A 16524-nucleotide genomic window follows, 5' to 3' on the forward strand; every position below is an offset into this window, starting at 1 on the left:
TTGTTTAGTCGTGTCCGACTCTTTGTGACCCCATGGACCAGAGCACGCCAGGCACTCCTGTCTTCCACTGCCTCCCGCAGTTTGGTCAGACTCATGTTTGTAGCTTCGAGAACACTGTCCAACCATCTCGTCCTCTGTCGTCCCCTTCTCCTTGTGCCCTCAATCTTTCCCAACATCAGGGTCTTTTCCAGGGAGTCTTCTCTTCTCATGAGGTGGCCAAAGTATTGGAGGAAGGATCTGTCCTTCCAGTGAGCACTCAGGGCTGATTTCCTTAAGAATGGATATGTTTGATCTTCTTGCAGTCCATGGGACTCTCAAGAATCTCCTCCAGCACCATAATTCAAAAGCATCAATTCTTCGGCGATCAGCCTTCTTTATGGTCCAGCTCTCACTTCCGTACATCACTACTGGGAAAACCATGGCTTTAACTATACGGACCTTTGTTGGCAAGGTGATGTCTCTGCTTTTTAAGACGCTGTCTAGGTTTGCCATCGCCTTTCTCCCAAGGAGCAGGCGTCTTTTAATTTCGTGACTGCTGTCACCATCTGCAGTGATCATGGAGCCCAAGAAAGCCACTCCAGTATCCCTGCCAAGAAAACTCCATGGACAAAGACAACAGGCAAATAAAAGCTTTCCCTATAGTTCTCTCTAATCCTGGTGTTGCATTTAAATAATTGCTCCTGTTTTCCCAAACACTATAATTCTTCCTTTCACATACCTTACCCAAACTGTGAACGTGCATCTGAAATGTAACCATTATGAAGAGTAATATGTTAAAAAATAAGGACTAAAAGAGAAAAGGAGTGCCAGTGTTAGCTTTTCCTTTCCATGGTGTGTGTGGGGGGGGGGGGGAATCCCTGGCATTGCTTTCATACTGAAGTCATACATAATTTTGGTTTCTGTGCAGAAAACGAGGTATGCTCTGACTTCATAAACAAACTGGTGCTGATCCTATAGTGCTGTTCTTTCTCATTGTCTTTTAAACTTTTTCTTTAAGGTCTATGGAGACCAGAATCTTAAGTAAAATGTAACTAGCTCTCTTCCATGGGGCTGTGGACTTGCTGTTTTTCAGAATCCATCTATGTTGCCACACAGAAATCTATTGACCCTCTATGCACATCACCATAAACCAGGGTTGCCAACTTTTCTGGGCCTGCGGGCACATTTGCAAACTGAACAAACTGCTGTGGGTGCCACAGACATGCCACAACCTAGCACATACCACAACTTATTCTATTAGTTACAGCAGAATGTTTTTTCGTGCCCCCTTTCTATTTTCAGCAGGGGGAGGGGACCCTGCAGGCACTAGGGAAGGCCTCTATGAATCCCTGCCACAAACCAGACACAATGGCTAAGACCCAGACTAAGTACTCACTGGTTTCAGTGGGAACTAAATTAAGTCTTAAAGGCGTAATTTGTCCCAATGACTTCAGTGGGGCCTATGCACAACAAATTTAGTCTGCTTTGTGTCTGGAAAAGTACTCTGGAGTAAGAGTGAAGCCTAGATGTTCTCACCATCTGTAACACATGCAAAGAAATGTATCTATTTTCTACAATATTTTTTTGTGTGATGACTAAGAACCGTGCTGTTGATGGAAACCAAAACCTGAACATAAAGACTATAGTCTTAATATTTAACTTTGAATAATGCAGTAGTGAGTGCTTTTGGTGGCTAGGTCTGTTGAGTGTTTTTGGCATTGCATTTCTCTTATTCAAGGCCTGTTGGTGCACATGCAGTTCCAACCCACTTTCAACTTATGTGTAGGATGGAATATGCTTAAAAGGCTCTTACGCATGTGCTGGCAGTGAGTGTGTAAAATAAAGAGCTGTGGTAGTGGCCAGGCGGCTGATCTATCAGTCAGTAGGTTCTGGTTCAAATGTGGCCTTTGTCATATTAGACAAGCCACTCTCTTGTCAGCCTAGGCTCCTCTCCCATTTTACATATGAGATAATAATGGCCAGTCTTACAACTTTGTTGTAAGAGTTATATTGTATCAGTGTTAATTATTATTATGTGCATCCCAGCACTGCCACAATTTGAGATGTTTCTGAAGGATAGCCTTCAGGACAACAACTCTAGCAAAGTGTCTCTAGCAAAATATTAGCATAATGCCCATGGAAGCTAATGCCATGGTAAATCTCTTCATCACTAAAGAGCTTTAAGATTCACCTGAAATGTGTGCATGTATATGTAACAGAGACTGAAGGTGTTCATTGGCAGGATCTTGCAAATTAAACTAGGGCAAGCTAAGATGACCCAATCTCACTGCTCACAAGACATCCAGTGAGATCATTGCTGAGGCCTGGTGAGTCCTGCTTAATTTTAGTCTGGGAATACTAAAACAGATGGACAGAAATGCTGTGGACTAAAATGAAAAGGAAAAAAAAACTTTATAAAAGATGAATGGCTGTGGACAACGGGTAAACTGTGCCCCTGTGCATTTGCTACTTTTTATTTCTCTCTTCTTCCTGCCATGATTCTAGACTGACAAAGAGCAAGGATGGGGACTGGGAGAATGGTGTGCAACAGAAACATCTTTTCCCATGCTGAGAGACACTCTGAGGAAAGCACTGTCCCCTGAGAAAATAGTTTGAAAAATTGTGAGGTTCTTTCATTTGTTTTCAGCGAGGAACTTGAGAATGTGTTTCTTAACTGCTCACAGAGTTCCATTATGAAAGTCCTAGCAATCTGTGTATGTAGAAGGCAAGATGTTTTCCATTAGATCAGTTTCTCTCCCCCACAACATCTGTTGCAAAATTGTGTTATACAACTCAAATGGTTTGCGCAAGAATAACGTAAGATACACAAGAAAAGCCCTTCTGGATCTAACCAAAGGTACATCTAGCCCCAGCATCCTGTTTCTAGCAGTGGATAGCCAGATGCTTTTCGGGTAGCTTGGAAGCAAGGCATGAAAGCAGCAGCCCAGCCCTGTCCACTCCACCCCAAGAAACAATGCTGCACACCTTTATTTAATATTCATGATCATAGCTGTTGATAGGCCTGTCTGCAAATTTGTCTCTTAGACAACTCTTAAACATCTTACCATTTTTATCTTCTGGAAGAGAATTCCATAAGTTAAGCATGTGTTGTTTGAAGAAGTCTTTTTTTATCCTTTATTGAAGATACTGCTAATCAGTTTCACTAAATAACCCTGAGATGTAGTACATATTAAGACAGATGGAGGGCAAAAAAACCCTTTCCAACCACTTTATCCACAGGCAGATATAATTTTATAAATCTTTTATTACCTGTTGAATTAGCCTTTCCTCTGAGGAAAGATAATCCAAATCCTGATCTCACTGGTTGCCCTCTTCTCCAGCTTTATGGTATGCACTTTGAGGTGGGTTCAGTAGAACTGTGCAGAGTATTCTAATGTGGCATTATTGTGTATATTAGCTGTCTTATTTTTACCTCTTTCCTGATAATCCCTAACATGGAACTTGCCTTTTTCACTGTCAATGCATACTCAGAGTTGACAAGTTATTAAGCTGACCGAGAGCTCTTTCCTGGACAGTCACCATCAATTCAGACCCATAAACCTATAGAAGAAGCTAAATGTTTTGCATCTTTGTGGTTCATTTTACACATCTCTTCAATCTCCAGTAATCCCTGTACATATTTGTTATCAAGCAGTCCAACTTGTTTGGGTTTTTTGTTTTGCTTCTTATTATGCGTTTGAGCCCCCCGTTGGGCAAAGCATACCCGCATTGCAGGGATTGGACTAGGTGACCCTTTTGCTCGAATTTGAATTTGGACTTGGAGAAAAACAGACAGAAAGTTTACTTTGCCCAGTATACAATGTGTGGATGAATTAATAGTTGAACTATTTAGTGTAGTGACTGCCCAGACCATGATTTAAACTTATGTGACACTTCAGAGAGTTAAGTAAATGCTGGGAGATCTGGTTTAGGCTTGACTCTGCTGAAATGTAACATTGATGTGGCTGCAAACTTTGTTCTTTGGGGATCTTTGCAAGTTATAGGCACACCCTAGATTCCAGTATGCTCCGTGTTTATATTTTGTAGGTATTGCAAAGGCACCATAAGTTTCACCATATGGGATAGACTCTGTAAAGAAGCTACCCTTTGAACCTCCTACTCTTTGGGAAAGCTGGTCAGGGGCTGCTGTCTTCATAGCAATATCATGCCTATATATCTAATTAACAAAATTTAAAGACAACTGGTTCAGTTGTTATCTTTAAATTTACTTTGCCCAGTATACAATGTGTGGATGAATTAATAGTTGAACTATTTAGTGTAGTGACTGCCCAGACCATGATTTAAACTTATGTGACACTTCAGAGAGTTAAGTAAATGCTAGGAGATCTGGTTCCCCACCTGTCCTCCCCACCCCCTGTCACTTAAATGAATTATGAAATGATGGTTTGTCATTTCTAACCATAGCTAGTTATCTCTTGCCTGCTGTTACTTAGAAATCCCATGGTTTTTGTTCCACTGCAGTTGACATTTCTTAAAATAATACAGGAAAGGAATTTTCATGGAGCACAGCAGTCAGCTCTGCCTCTCCTTCCAAGGAGAATGTTTACTCTGAAGAGCCATACATTCATGTTGCAAATAGATAAAAACTGGATAGATCTAAGAAAGGGATACTTGTTTATAGAACTCTCATCTTGTATGTTGTGCTAAAGTTTCGTTAGCTGCAAAAATACATCTTGTATGTTGTGCTAAAGTTTCGTTTGCTGCAAAAAGACAGAAAGACTATTTGATTATAAATAGTGTTTCTGTCTCTCCTTTTTTGCAGTAAATGTAACTTTAAAACAACATACAAGATGAGAGTTCTATAAACAATTGTCAAAGCAATTGTATTTCCTTTAGGATGTGGTGGCTTAATTGTTCTGGTGCAGCATCACTGTTGCATGCCACCCCAATCTCCAAGCAGTACAGGATTCCAGGGGTTCCAGGCACTTACTCAGGGTTCAGTTTCTTTGGAATGAGGGACAGTGGAGACCATGGTGTCTTTATGATATCTGGTTTATTTATACATATATACAACCTGAACCTACCATGGTTAATGCTCACAGCTTTAACAACCGCAGAAGGTCTTGTTTCTCCCATAGTTACAGCCTTGGATTCAAGCAGAAATCAAGCATGGCACTCACTCTCTGGCTTCTGTCTGCTTCTAGCAGCTCTCTCACACAGCTTTGGCTATTGACTTTCTCAGTACTCAGGGGCGGGGGCCCACCCATTTCCACTCTATCACAGAGCAGCTTCCTTTGTCAGACTAACTACCCATACCTGGCCCTTGCCTGGGTAATTCAACAATGGAATATACCATTAGATTTTAACCCTTGCTAGATCCAAGAATTAGAAGGGATTCATACAGACTAACCTATCCCACAACTCACAACAGTACTTTGATTAATTGAAGCCTGTAACTAGCACTGACACCTTATACCTGTGTAGTCTTTTCTTAAAGTGTTTCATTTGGGGGGGGGTTCAGTTTATGGGATTATGGCTCATGCCCCATCTAGAAAAATTACTGTTGTTGCTTTTTGGATCAATAATTTAGGTCCAGGGAAAGTCTATTGCTAAATATTTTGGCAGGCTATTGTGGAAGTATTCCTAGAAATGAGACACATCAGTCAGTTATAAGTAAAACAGAGCAGAATCATGAAGAGTGGTGGCCAGAAGGATCTGGGCCATCAGTAGCAGCTGATGGGAGGCAGGAAAGTTAATTGAATTGAGCTTGAGTTATAAAATGCAATTGTTAGGGCCCTTGGGAGGTCTGGCTAATGTGTGGTTTTATGTCCGGGTCCTGTAAATGTTGCTTTACTGAAGTGAACATAGAAAGTTATTATGGGTCATTCCCATAATAACCACTCCCTAGAGGTGAGTGTACCTAACCCTGTTCCTAGCAGGACACCTGGCACAATGCAGATTTCTACCCAGAGGTCTCCGTTGTGCTGCAGTTTGCAAGCAGGTAGGAAACAGCAGCAGGTGGGAGTGCCACTGTTTCTTACTTTCTTCATACTCTGGACAAAGGAGAGAGGATGCTTAATCTCTTTCAAACCCTCTGTGCATGCCAGAGTGACCAACGGAAGGGCTCATTGTTGTCACAAATAGTGACTGGCTAGTAAGCCAAACCAACGCTTGTTAACTCATGAAGCTAATTATAAAAAAATTTAGCAGTGTGTTAATTATATTTTGTTAGAGTAACTGAGAGGAGCCTCTGCTGAAACTGTGATGCTAGTATATTAGATGATATAAGTAGTTCTTACCTGACATTTGTGAGAGGAGCACATAATAGAGGTGAGATAAGTGGCACAGTTGTGCACGGCTCTGCTATGTAGGTGAGGATGTTTATGATATGGTGATATGTGAAAATGCCCTGCCTTGTGGCAGCCTCAGAAGTGTGGTGACTCATTTGATAAATATGGGGATGCTAAAACTGAGTAATCTTCTTTGTAATATAATGAGACCCAGTGCTTTTATTGGAGCAAGTTCCCCCCACCCTCACAATTTTATTAATTAAAAATAAGCTCAACAACAGTCTTGTTGTGAACTCTTAGACTATTTTTTTAAAAAAATGTTTTTCATAGATATCAACTCTGTTTTTAATATGAGTATTTTGCAACACTTTATTGCTGACATTGATGAATTATGACAAGTGTTTTATTTTTCATTCCTCAGGCCAAGAAGATCCGAATAGTTTGCGGCACAAATACAACTTTATTGCAGATGTGGTGGAGAAGATAGCACCGGCTGTGGTTCACATTGAATTGTTTCGCAAGTAAACAAGAAATCCAAGTTTTATTATTTAACTGGAGACTTTGTGGGTTTTGTGTGTTGTTGTGAAAAACACTGATGCTATATTTTAATGTTGTTATGAATATAACATTATGTGTAATGTACAAATAGTATAGCATACTATTATTTTCTGACCAGCTTTTTTAAAAAAGTTAATGCATTAATATATGTGTTGTGAAAGTCCTTTATGTCTCATATTCTAAGGTATCTTAAAACCAAATGTATCATAATAGTGTGTAATGGTCATAGAAGCAGATTGTCTTTGCTATCTTCAGAAACTGCTTTGCTTCTTGATCTTGAAATTCCATGTCTTTTAGACTGCCTTTTTCAAAGAGGGAAGTTCCTGTTGCCAGTGGCTCAGGTTTTATTGTTTCCGAAGATGGACTGATAGTTACAAATGCCCATGTGGTTACCAACAAGAACAGAGTGAAAGTGGAACTGAAGAATGGTGAAACACGAGAAGCTAAAATTAAAGATATTGACGAGAAAGCAGATATTGCACTAATAAAAATAGACACTACGGTAAGTTGATTATGAGCACGGGATTATTTATGCATCTGCTATTTGATTGATATTGATATATTCTTACATGAAAAAAACTAGATTTATAGCAAACAATGGACTTGGAAAGAAGTATGAATATATTTACATGCCAAATATATAGTTGAATCAAGTTTAAATAAAACTTTCAACCATATCAAGATACTTAGGATGTCAGTATAGCAATGGATTCAATACCTTTTGATTTTTAGTCATTTAAAAATTCACCTCCTGGGAGAGTGATGCAGTATCAGTCATCAAAAGGGTCTAAAACTTTTTTGGGCTGCAAACTGGCAAAGTTGTTCAGCAAGACTAAAAAATAAAGTGCTGCCTTTTAAAAAAATCCCCATTTCATGTGATTCTGCAAGCATGTAAGAGCAACTTAGCCATAGTATGAGGAGCTGATATAAATGCCAGAACCAGTTATTTGAATCATGGAATTGTAAAGTTGGTAGGGACCCTGAGGGACATCTAGTCCAACCCCGTTCAGTGCAGAAATCGCAGCAAGCAGTCCTCAACCAGTTTGAAACCATTCTGGACCCTGATTAGCTTTGCAAGTGTGCTAGGAGATTTATTGATGCACCATTACCTATTATTACCCATCTAGAAAGAGAAGCAATGATTGGCTGTGATAGAAATACACAGAGTTGACATTGATTCAGTATTGCCATGCACACGTTGACATACAGTCACGTGTTTCTACAGCCGTGCTTGGACCTGCTGCTTGTGTGCAAAGGCTGCACATGAGCAGAATAGGAATGAGCATGCTAAGCTCTGCCCCCATGTTGCCATGCCTGCTGCCCACTACAGGTTAGGGGGGCAAAGTCTGAAGCAGGAATAATAATAATAATAATAATAATAATAATAATAATAATTTATTTATTTATTTATTTATTTATTTATTTATTTATTTATGCCCCGCCCATCTGGCTGGGTTTCCCCAGCCACTCTGGGTGGCTTCCAACAAAATATTAAAATACAGTGGTCTGTTAAACATTAAAAGCTTCCCTAAACAGGGCTGCCTTCAGATGTCTTCTAAAAGTCTGGTAGTTGTTTTTCTCTTTGACATCTGGTGGGAGAGCATTCCACAGGGCGGGTGCCACTACAGAGAAGGCCCTCTGCCTGGTTCTCTGTAACTTGGCTTCTCGCAGTGAGGGAACCGCCAGAAGGCCCTCGGAGCTGGACCTCAGTGTCCGGACAGAACAATGGGAGTGGAGACCCTCCTTCAGGTATACTGGGCTGAGGCCATTTAGGACTTTAAAGGTCAGCACCAACACTTTGACTTGTGCTTGGAAACGTACTGGGAACCAATGTAGATCTTTCAAGACCGGTGTTATGTTCTAAATAATTTACTGAGTCCTCACTCTACCTTCCAAGTTTCAGAGAGCAGACAAAGGGGCAAAGGTTAGTGAGCTCATCCCCACTCCTGCAAACATATGTGCAGCCCACCAGAAAAGGGCTCATGCATTTTCAATATCTACTTCCAAAGTCTTCTACCCTTTGACATGCAGTGCTCTGAATAAAGAATGCCAAGATGCTATCTAGGGCTGATGAGATGATGAGTGATGCAGTCCAACGACATGCGGTGGGCTGGCCTAGCACCACGGCTGGACCTTTCTTGTGTTTGGATCTGAATATACTCCTACCACGCACTCTTCAAGCCCACATACAAAGAAGCGCTTCTAGCGCACTGTCAGTATGGCTGGCAAATTATTTTTGCGGCGTCAAAACAGGCTGTTAATTCTGCATGGCTGCCTCCTTAACATGGGGTCACCCTGGGGCAAAAGGTACTTGCCTTTTCCAGGGCGATGCTTCCTCCCATTCATATGCGCTACAGAGTCCAGCTGGGAGCACAGGCTGTTACTGTGCAGATGTGCCCTAATTCAGTACTGCGGCCTTGGAAGGGGAAAGCACAATTAAGACATAACTCAAGTTCTTTGGAAAACATCTCCTGGCATGTGTTTGATTTCTGTCCGAAAACGTAGCAAGAATAATGTTTGTTTATGCCCTAGAGTGCACTCTGGTTTTCATGTGGTGAGCTTGCTTTGCCACTGTATTCATGCTATTTCAAAACCTCCCTTTAATGCACTGCAGGTGTGTGTGTGTGTGTGTGTGTGTGTGTGTGTGTGTTTGTGTGTGTGTGTGTGTGTTGCGTTATACAATTTGGCATATTTAAAGGGACAAATGCTGTTTCGTTTTCCATTGCTAAGTGCTCTGGGAAAATTAAAACACACACACACACACAATACTTTATTCAGTATTTCAAACCCTATTGGGGCTATTGATCCAGCAGTTACTAAACTGCTCAATCATTATCATGTGGCTCCATCCTACTGCCTGGATGCCCTTTTTTCTTTTTTACTGTGCTGCATAAATGTTTTACTTAAATATGCAAAGAGAACCTCATGGGGGGAAGCATAGCTTTGAAGTGATGTACAGAGTGTTTGAGATGCCATCTTTGCTCTTTTTATGTATTATTAAGGATTTTTATGCCTGTAGAACAGGCAGTGTCGGGGCATATATCTACGATAAAGAGCTGTACACATATTTAAAAATATTAGCTCATTTCAGATAGCCATGATCAGCATAGGTAATGGGAATTATCCTCCCATGACTTTTTAGGGATCTGGAATGTTGATTCAGTGCAATTGAGAGTTAGCAGAAAGAGTGAAATAAATATTTTTTATTTTACATTTCCCCAGAGGTTTGGGAAGGAGGAGTTAAGAGCGTGTTATATCTATGTAGAGAATACAGTGGGTGGAGCTTCCTTAGTTTACAGTGGTGGACACTGTTGCAAGTTGGAGTTTTGGCAAGGATTAACAGAGGAAGTAAGCAGATGGACATATACAGTAGCTGAGTTCAGCAATTTCCTTTTAAGCATTGTTTCCTGGATTATTTTATCTATTGTTTCTGGAAAGGATGAAATGCTCCTGTGAAATGCTGTTCAGTTACAGTATTTTAGCTAATGCAAAGAGGCAGGGCAATCCAAAGGGGGCAGAGGAAGGAAAATCTGAAGCAGAGAATCTTCCAAAGCCAAAGCCCTGCTAGATTTATTCTCTGAACCGCCCTGAGACTTCTGGGTATAGGGCGGTATATAAATTCAATAAATAATAATAATAATAATAATAATAATAAGAAGAAGAAGAAGAAGAAGAAGAAGAAGAAGAAGAAGAAGAAGAAGAATTAGCACTGGCAGAGCAGAAGGTGGAAGATCAGCTTTTCTACCAACTTTCCATGCTTTTTTATTCTTATTCGTAAAAAAGCTTTGGTCCCAATGGAAAGCAAAGTAAGGCCTTGGGGCCTTGTTGGCCTTAGGGACTGTGTACTCCCCAACCCCCTAATCCATGGGTAAGCAAACTAAGGCCTGGGGGGCCAGATCCAGTCCAATCACCTTCTCAATAAGGATGCTCCTTCCACAGAGAAGCAGATTCACAAAACCCTGTGGCCCCAAGACATCTTAGGACTGCATGCTAGGAAGTTGTATGTAGTCACATCACACATAACTAAAATCTATGTAGTTTCAAAACAAGTAATTTTATATGGCTTTTTGAGCACATTTCAACTTCTGTGCGTTACATGCAGCCTATTAAACTTCATTTTGTTCACTATATGCAGCATTCTTCAGTTAGTTTATTAGTTCAATTGGTTTATTCCTACTAAGAGGAATATGTTTAACAAAGATTCTGATTGCGAATGTTAGACAAGTGCTCTTCTAAGTACAGTAGTAACTCCGGTTAAGAACTTAATTTGTTCCAGAGGTCCGTTCTTAACCTGAAACTGTTCTTAACCTGAAGCACCACTTTAGCTAATGGGGCCTCCTGCTGCTGCCGCACTACTGCTGCGCGATTTCTGTTCTCATCCTGAAGCAAAGTTCTTAACCTGAGGTACTATTTCTGGGTTAGTAAGAGTCTGTAACCTGAAGCGTCTGTAACCTGAGGTACCACTGTATAAGCATTAGACAATTGACTAATGAGGTAAAAACTTACCTGCAGTCACTTCCCTGCTATTTTGCCACTTTATACTTCTATCAAATAAATAAATAAATGCTTAATTTGTATAGCACATGGGCTTATTTATCATTTAATTTGATAGTAATACTTAATGCATTTAAAAATGATTGTTGACTGTATGATTCTTTTAACTGTATTTCTGAATCAGAAGGGAATATTTCCTCCTTTGGCCAGATAATGCAAATATGAGTACTAAATTCTGTCATGGGATATGGAATGTCTGCGGTAAAAAGAAAGCACAAGGCGACTTACTCTAAAGATTCCACACCACTGACATTTCTAAAACTGCTGTGTTCTTTCATTCCCAAGCATGCAATTTTCCTTTAAGTGATGGACTTCTGCCTTAGGACAGACTGCTTTACTAAACAGGAAAAGAAATTAAATAAAGTATTGAGTTACAGGCACCAGTAGAATGAACTGGTTTGCACTCACTAACCCATTTTTCCACGGAAAAGAATTTAGCACAAATGAGAAACAGATCTGTTGGGATGTCCCCCTTCAGTTTCCATAAGGTTGTGCTGACCAAATGGAGATACATAGTAATATGGGATAATTTGAAGACATCTTGAAGAGTGAAGGTTCTTTATTAACTTTGTTCTCTAGGGAGGGAAGTAAAAATTTATTTCTGGAAAACTAACACAAGGGAAGCCCACGAAAAGGAAGGGAGCTGTGAAAGTGAAACCATTAGTTGTCTTGTAGTGAGTTAATCAACTGGTCCATCTAGCTTCAAATCATTTTTTGATTCTCTCTGACCAAATAAGTCAGTCTCTCTGTCTCTGTCTGTCTCTCTGTCTGTCTGTCTGTGTCCCTCCCTCCCTCCCTCCCTCCCTCTCTCTCTCTCTCACACACACACACACACAAACCAAACACATATTCTAACAAGCAGTGGAAATAGGACTTAATGGAACTATAACCAAAGGGTTAATAAAGTTTTTCTGTTCCTTTAGCAAAAATAAACTGGACCAAAAAAACAACAACCCCTATCATGAATGCAGGTCACATATTGTGATTACATGATAACTGGTTGAAAGCCAAAACAAATGGAACTGAACAGACCTCCCACATGGAAGTTTCCATAGAAGAAAGCATAGAGTTGGAGTGTTCACCTTAGAAGCCAATAAGTCCTCATAGATCACTCTTCCCCTTTCCTGAACAGTGAGTGGTTCTCCCTAGACATTTTATTAATCACTTGGGCAGCTTGACTATACAAAACACGGCAACTTGGACTTAGAAACGTTGCCTCTCTTAGCTCCAAAACAAGTTCCTGAACGTCTTACCAATTAGTTGTCTGAATAACACAGTCCTGGTAATTGGGATGGATGCAGGAAATGCATCTCTTTCCTATTTAGAAGTTGCCAGAAATGTGCAGAGCTCTAAAATAACTCTCAAGGGTCATAGAGAGGATACTGGTGGACACTGCTTATGTTTGACTTCTGTGATTTGAAGAAGAAATCCAACCAAGCAAACAATCATGTTCATTTCCAGTGCTTATGAAGTCTCTATTAGACCAGTGGTAGGGAATCTGTGGCATTCCAGATATTGCTGAACTAAAACTCCCATCGTATTTGTCTATTGGCCTTGCCAACTGATGAGGGTCAAAGACCAACATCATCATCCCTAGCTAATAGGACCAGTGGTCAGGGATGATGGGAATTGTAGTCCCAAAACATCTGGAGGGCCAAGTTTGGCCATGCCTGATCTAGAGAGTCACAAGTTCCCCTTATCTGTTGTAGATGAATAATCTCACCCACTTTGAAAATGCAGCTAACTAGATTGATACTGGGACAATAGGTGCATTCAGACTTAGTGATAAATTCTAGTTCATAAGTATGGGAATGAACCAATGTGAGCATCAGGACTCATATACTTCCCTCTTCAGCACAGTTGCAAGATCAGAAGCAATGGTCCCATTTTTCACTAAGCACCATTTATGTCTGAACAAACTGTGCTTAACCTTAACTGTGGTTTACTGAAACAAATTAACTTTGTATTTATGAAGCTGGCTTGTTTCAATAACCATAGCTAACATTAACCACCGTTTAGGGTTCAAAACAGAAGTGAACATTTTGGTTCACTTCCTTGTAGTTTCATCAAAGGAGATGTGGGAGTGCATGAGTCCAACGCTTGTCTAGGCTCATTCCCTTAATAACTATAGTTTCTTGTGATGTCTGAAAGCAACCATAAATCATATAATGTTTCCTATTAACTCAAAGTGTTCTGAACTAACCTTTGAAGTAAGGAGGCCTGGTTACTGAAAGGAGGATGGTTTGACTATTAATTTGCAAAAATGATTGTGTGTGACATGATCTAGTGTCTGCTGCAATATGGTGTAGTATCAGCCTTCCTCAACCTGTACCCTCCAGATATTTTGGTGTACAGTTTCCATCCGCCAGAGTCAGTATGGCCAGAGATGAAAGGAGCTGTTGCCCAAAACATGTGGAGGACACCAGGTTGGTGGAGAATAGTGCAGATGCTTCTGTGCCAGGAGACCTAATTACCTCCCTACCTGGCAGTCTTTTTTGCCATTTCACTGTTTGAGGTTTGCTTTTAGGGAGGTCTTAGTCTTCTGATGTGTTTTGAAACTAGCTAGTGACTTTTGCCACAATTTACTAATAGAAAAATTACCATCCGAGCATGTGAAATAGCTTTTAGAGCCTTTTTTGTTTTTGTTTTAAAAAATCTGCCTCCATTAGATCTCCTAAAACCACCAAGAGGTAAACTTATGAGAAGAAACTTTTTTGAGGTCCAGTTATATGTTTTAGGGTCAAGATCACTTCCACATGTTTTGTAAGAGGTACCTCTGAAACGCAACCAGTTTGTTTTCCAGAACTGTTGGCCATTAACATAAACACACACAGCTTGCTTTGCTGCTTTCCACACAGGCTGTGTACACAGAAAAATAGCCAAACCCCCCTCTGGCCACACAAATACAGTAACTGCAGCGCTACAGAAGGGAAGAGAAACCACATGAATGGATCAGACAAATAGAAGGGAAAGTAGTGGGTGAGAGGGAAATCTGGAGAGCAAAAGTTCGCATTCACTTCCTACTGCTGAAGCAGGTAGGCCTCAAGCAGTGTTGGTGCCCTAGAATCAAGTTCATCACCTGGGTTAGGTTTGGTTGGGGTCAGAGAAAGCCTGCAACTTGTTTTAGAGCACCAGGCCTCCAAAGACTCAAGGGTTGATTGTGGCAACAGTAATGAGGCAGACACTGATACTGGATTAAACTATTGTCACAACTTTTATTGTATACAACAACAACAACAAAAGTTACTAGGACTAGCTAAATTATTGGGGGTGGGGGCCTCAGTCGTGACTCTTTGCACCTGATGACTGGTCTGGCTGTCCATTCCTGCCCCTTAATTACCAAGACAGGAGTTTGACTAATATAATAAAGCATGCAATGAAAATCTAGTAATTACCCCACTAACTACTCAAAAAGCCACTCAAGGGAAGGCGAAGACCATGCACGTCTTTGTCCAATCGGCATGGTGTCCAAAAAATTGTTCCTGGCTCCCTTAGAGAGCGACCCTCAGATGACTGAGGTAACTGTAATTCAGTTGTGACCTGCCAGGTTTTGCTAAACTGCAACTCCCATCAGCCCCAGCAAGCATGGCCTATAGCAAATGGGAGTTCTAGTTCAACAATCTTTGGCAGGACAAAGGTCCCTCACACGGGCCTTAAATAAAGGGAAGCAACTCAACTCTTGGCCCTGGCCTGACATTCACTTGTGTCACCTGTCTTTGGCTGCCACTAAATCTGCTTGACACATCTGCTTGTCTGTCTCTGAATTTTCTTCTTGCCCCATTTGCTTCACTAAAATGAAAAGGGATAATAAGTTGTGCATTTTCCTAGTTGTTCAGGAGCAGCTGGTAGGTGTGATTTCTTGCACGCGTCACCCTCACTTTCCAGTTTATTGAAAACAGGAATGTAAATCCTTGTATGAAATCCATTGCATCCTCTTCATAGCACTGGCTCAGTAAGATGGTTCAAGTTACAGAATTTTAAAAATTATGCAGACTGTGTTAGGCATTAAATAGCTCCCCACATCACCGGAACACCGGACGAAGAATCCCAGTGATTTTGTGTGTGTGTGTACACACACACACACACACACACACACCGTATTTTTTCATCTATAAGGTGCCCCCATGTATAAGACGACCCTTATTTTGGGGGACTCCGATGGGGGGAGATGGCCCCCGTGTATAAGATGCCCCCAAATTTTGTACATTCTTTTTTAGCTGTGAAATAGAAATACCATATTTCCCAGGTCTCTGCATCGCAAGGTGCCCATACGTCTGCTGTCTTTGTGAATTTGTCATCTTGCATGTGTGCATCACGTTCCTCTTTTCCTCTTCACTATTGTCCTTTCATCTCCTTGAGATTTGCTTACCACTTTCATCCATAAATTTGTTCTCAATATCACATAATGGATTTGATATCCTGCTGATGCTGTGTGTCACCTCTTCTGCTTCTATTAAAAAATAATTGATACTTATTTCCCTTACACGTTTGAGGGTACAAATCAATGTTTCATTCAGTGAGTCATACTTTGGCAACACAGTGTAAAGTAATCTTACTTTTTTGTATAGGATTTCTTCGCTGGTCTGATCTGTTAGACCGTGTGAATGCATTGCAGGCTTGTGAATATACTGACTTTGGAAAGTTTATTGTTTTTCTTGGCATCTTTTAAAGGAATAAAATAAGCATTCCTGACTTAATATAGTAAGGGCTGTCTGAGTTTTGGCAGCACTTCTGCTAATAGATTGCTGCCATTTAGTTCAGGCATTTCCCAGGGTTGCTGCTGCTACATGTTTTGCAATTTGCTGTCAGCTCAGTGTATGAATTCTTTTTGGGAGTGGGGGTGTTGAGGAATCAATATTATTCTTTAAGAAAAATAAGATTTATAGAGTTCTGCTCTCTTGTATTCTTGTTTATGAATTTCCTGTAAACTTTCAAGCTGTAAGGCCAATAAAAATTAAAGCCACTTTTAATTCCTCACTATAGACATCAGTTTTACTGCAGTTATTTCAGGAGCGGACCCAATTTCAGTTTTCTTCACAAGCATCCACAGTAAAGTATTAACTTCTTACAACCAAACTGGCAACATTAATATTGGGGGCGGGGTGGGTTGCAGTGCTTTCCCGGCCCATGTTCCTGGGAGTTACTGTATTTTTCACTCTCTAAGATGCACCAGACCATAAGA

The 16524-nt window shown here is 40.6% G+C and overlaps 1 protein-coding gene across 1 annotated transcript in view; it reads left to right on the top strand.

Annotated features, from left to right (window-relative positions):
• HTRA1 (HtrA serine peptidase 1) overlaps positions 1 to 16524 on the top strand; it is a 44928-nt gene that overhangs the window by 16697 nt on the left and 11707 nt on the right. The window contains exons 2-3 of the mRNA XM_083616998.1: positions 6652 to 6751; positions 7086 to 7290. Coding sequence (XP_083473124.1) covers positions 6652 to 6751; positions 7086 to 7290 — 305 coding nt within the window. The remainder of the gene's footprint in view (positions 1 to 6651; positions 6752 to 7085; positions 7291 to 16524) is intronic.

Source organism: Podarcis filfolensis, assembly GCF_964270895.1.
Source record: "Podarcis filfolensis genome assembly, chromosome: 5".
Taxonomy (NCBI): domain Eukaryota; kingdom Metazoa; phylum Chordata; class Lepidosauria; order Squamata; family Lacertidae; genus Podarcis; species Podarcis filfolensis.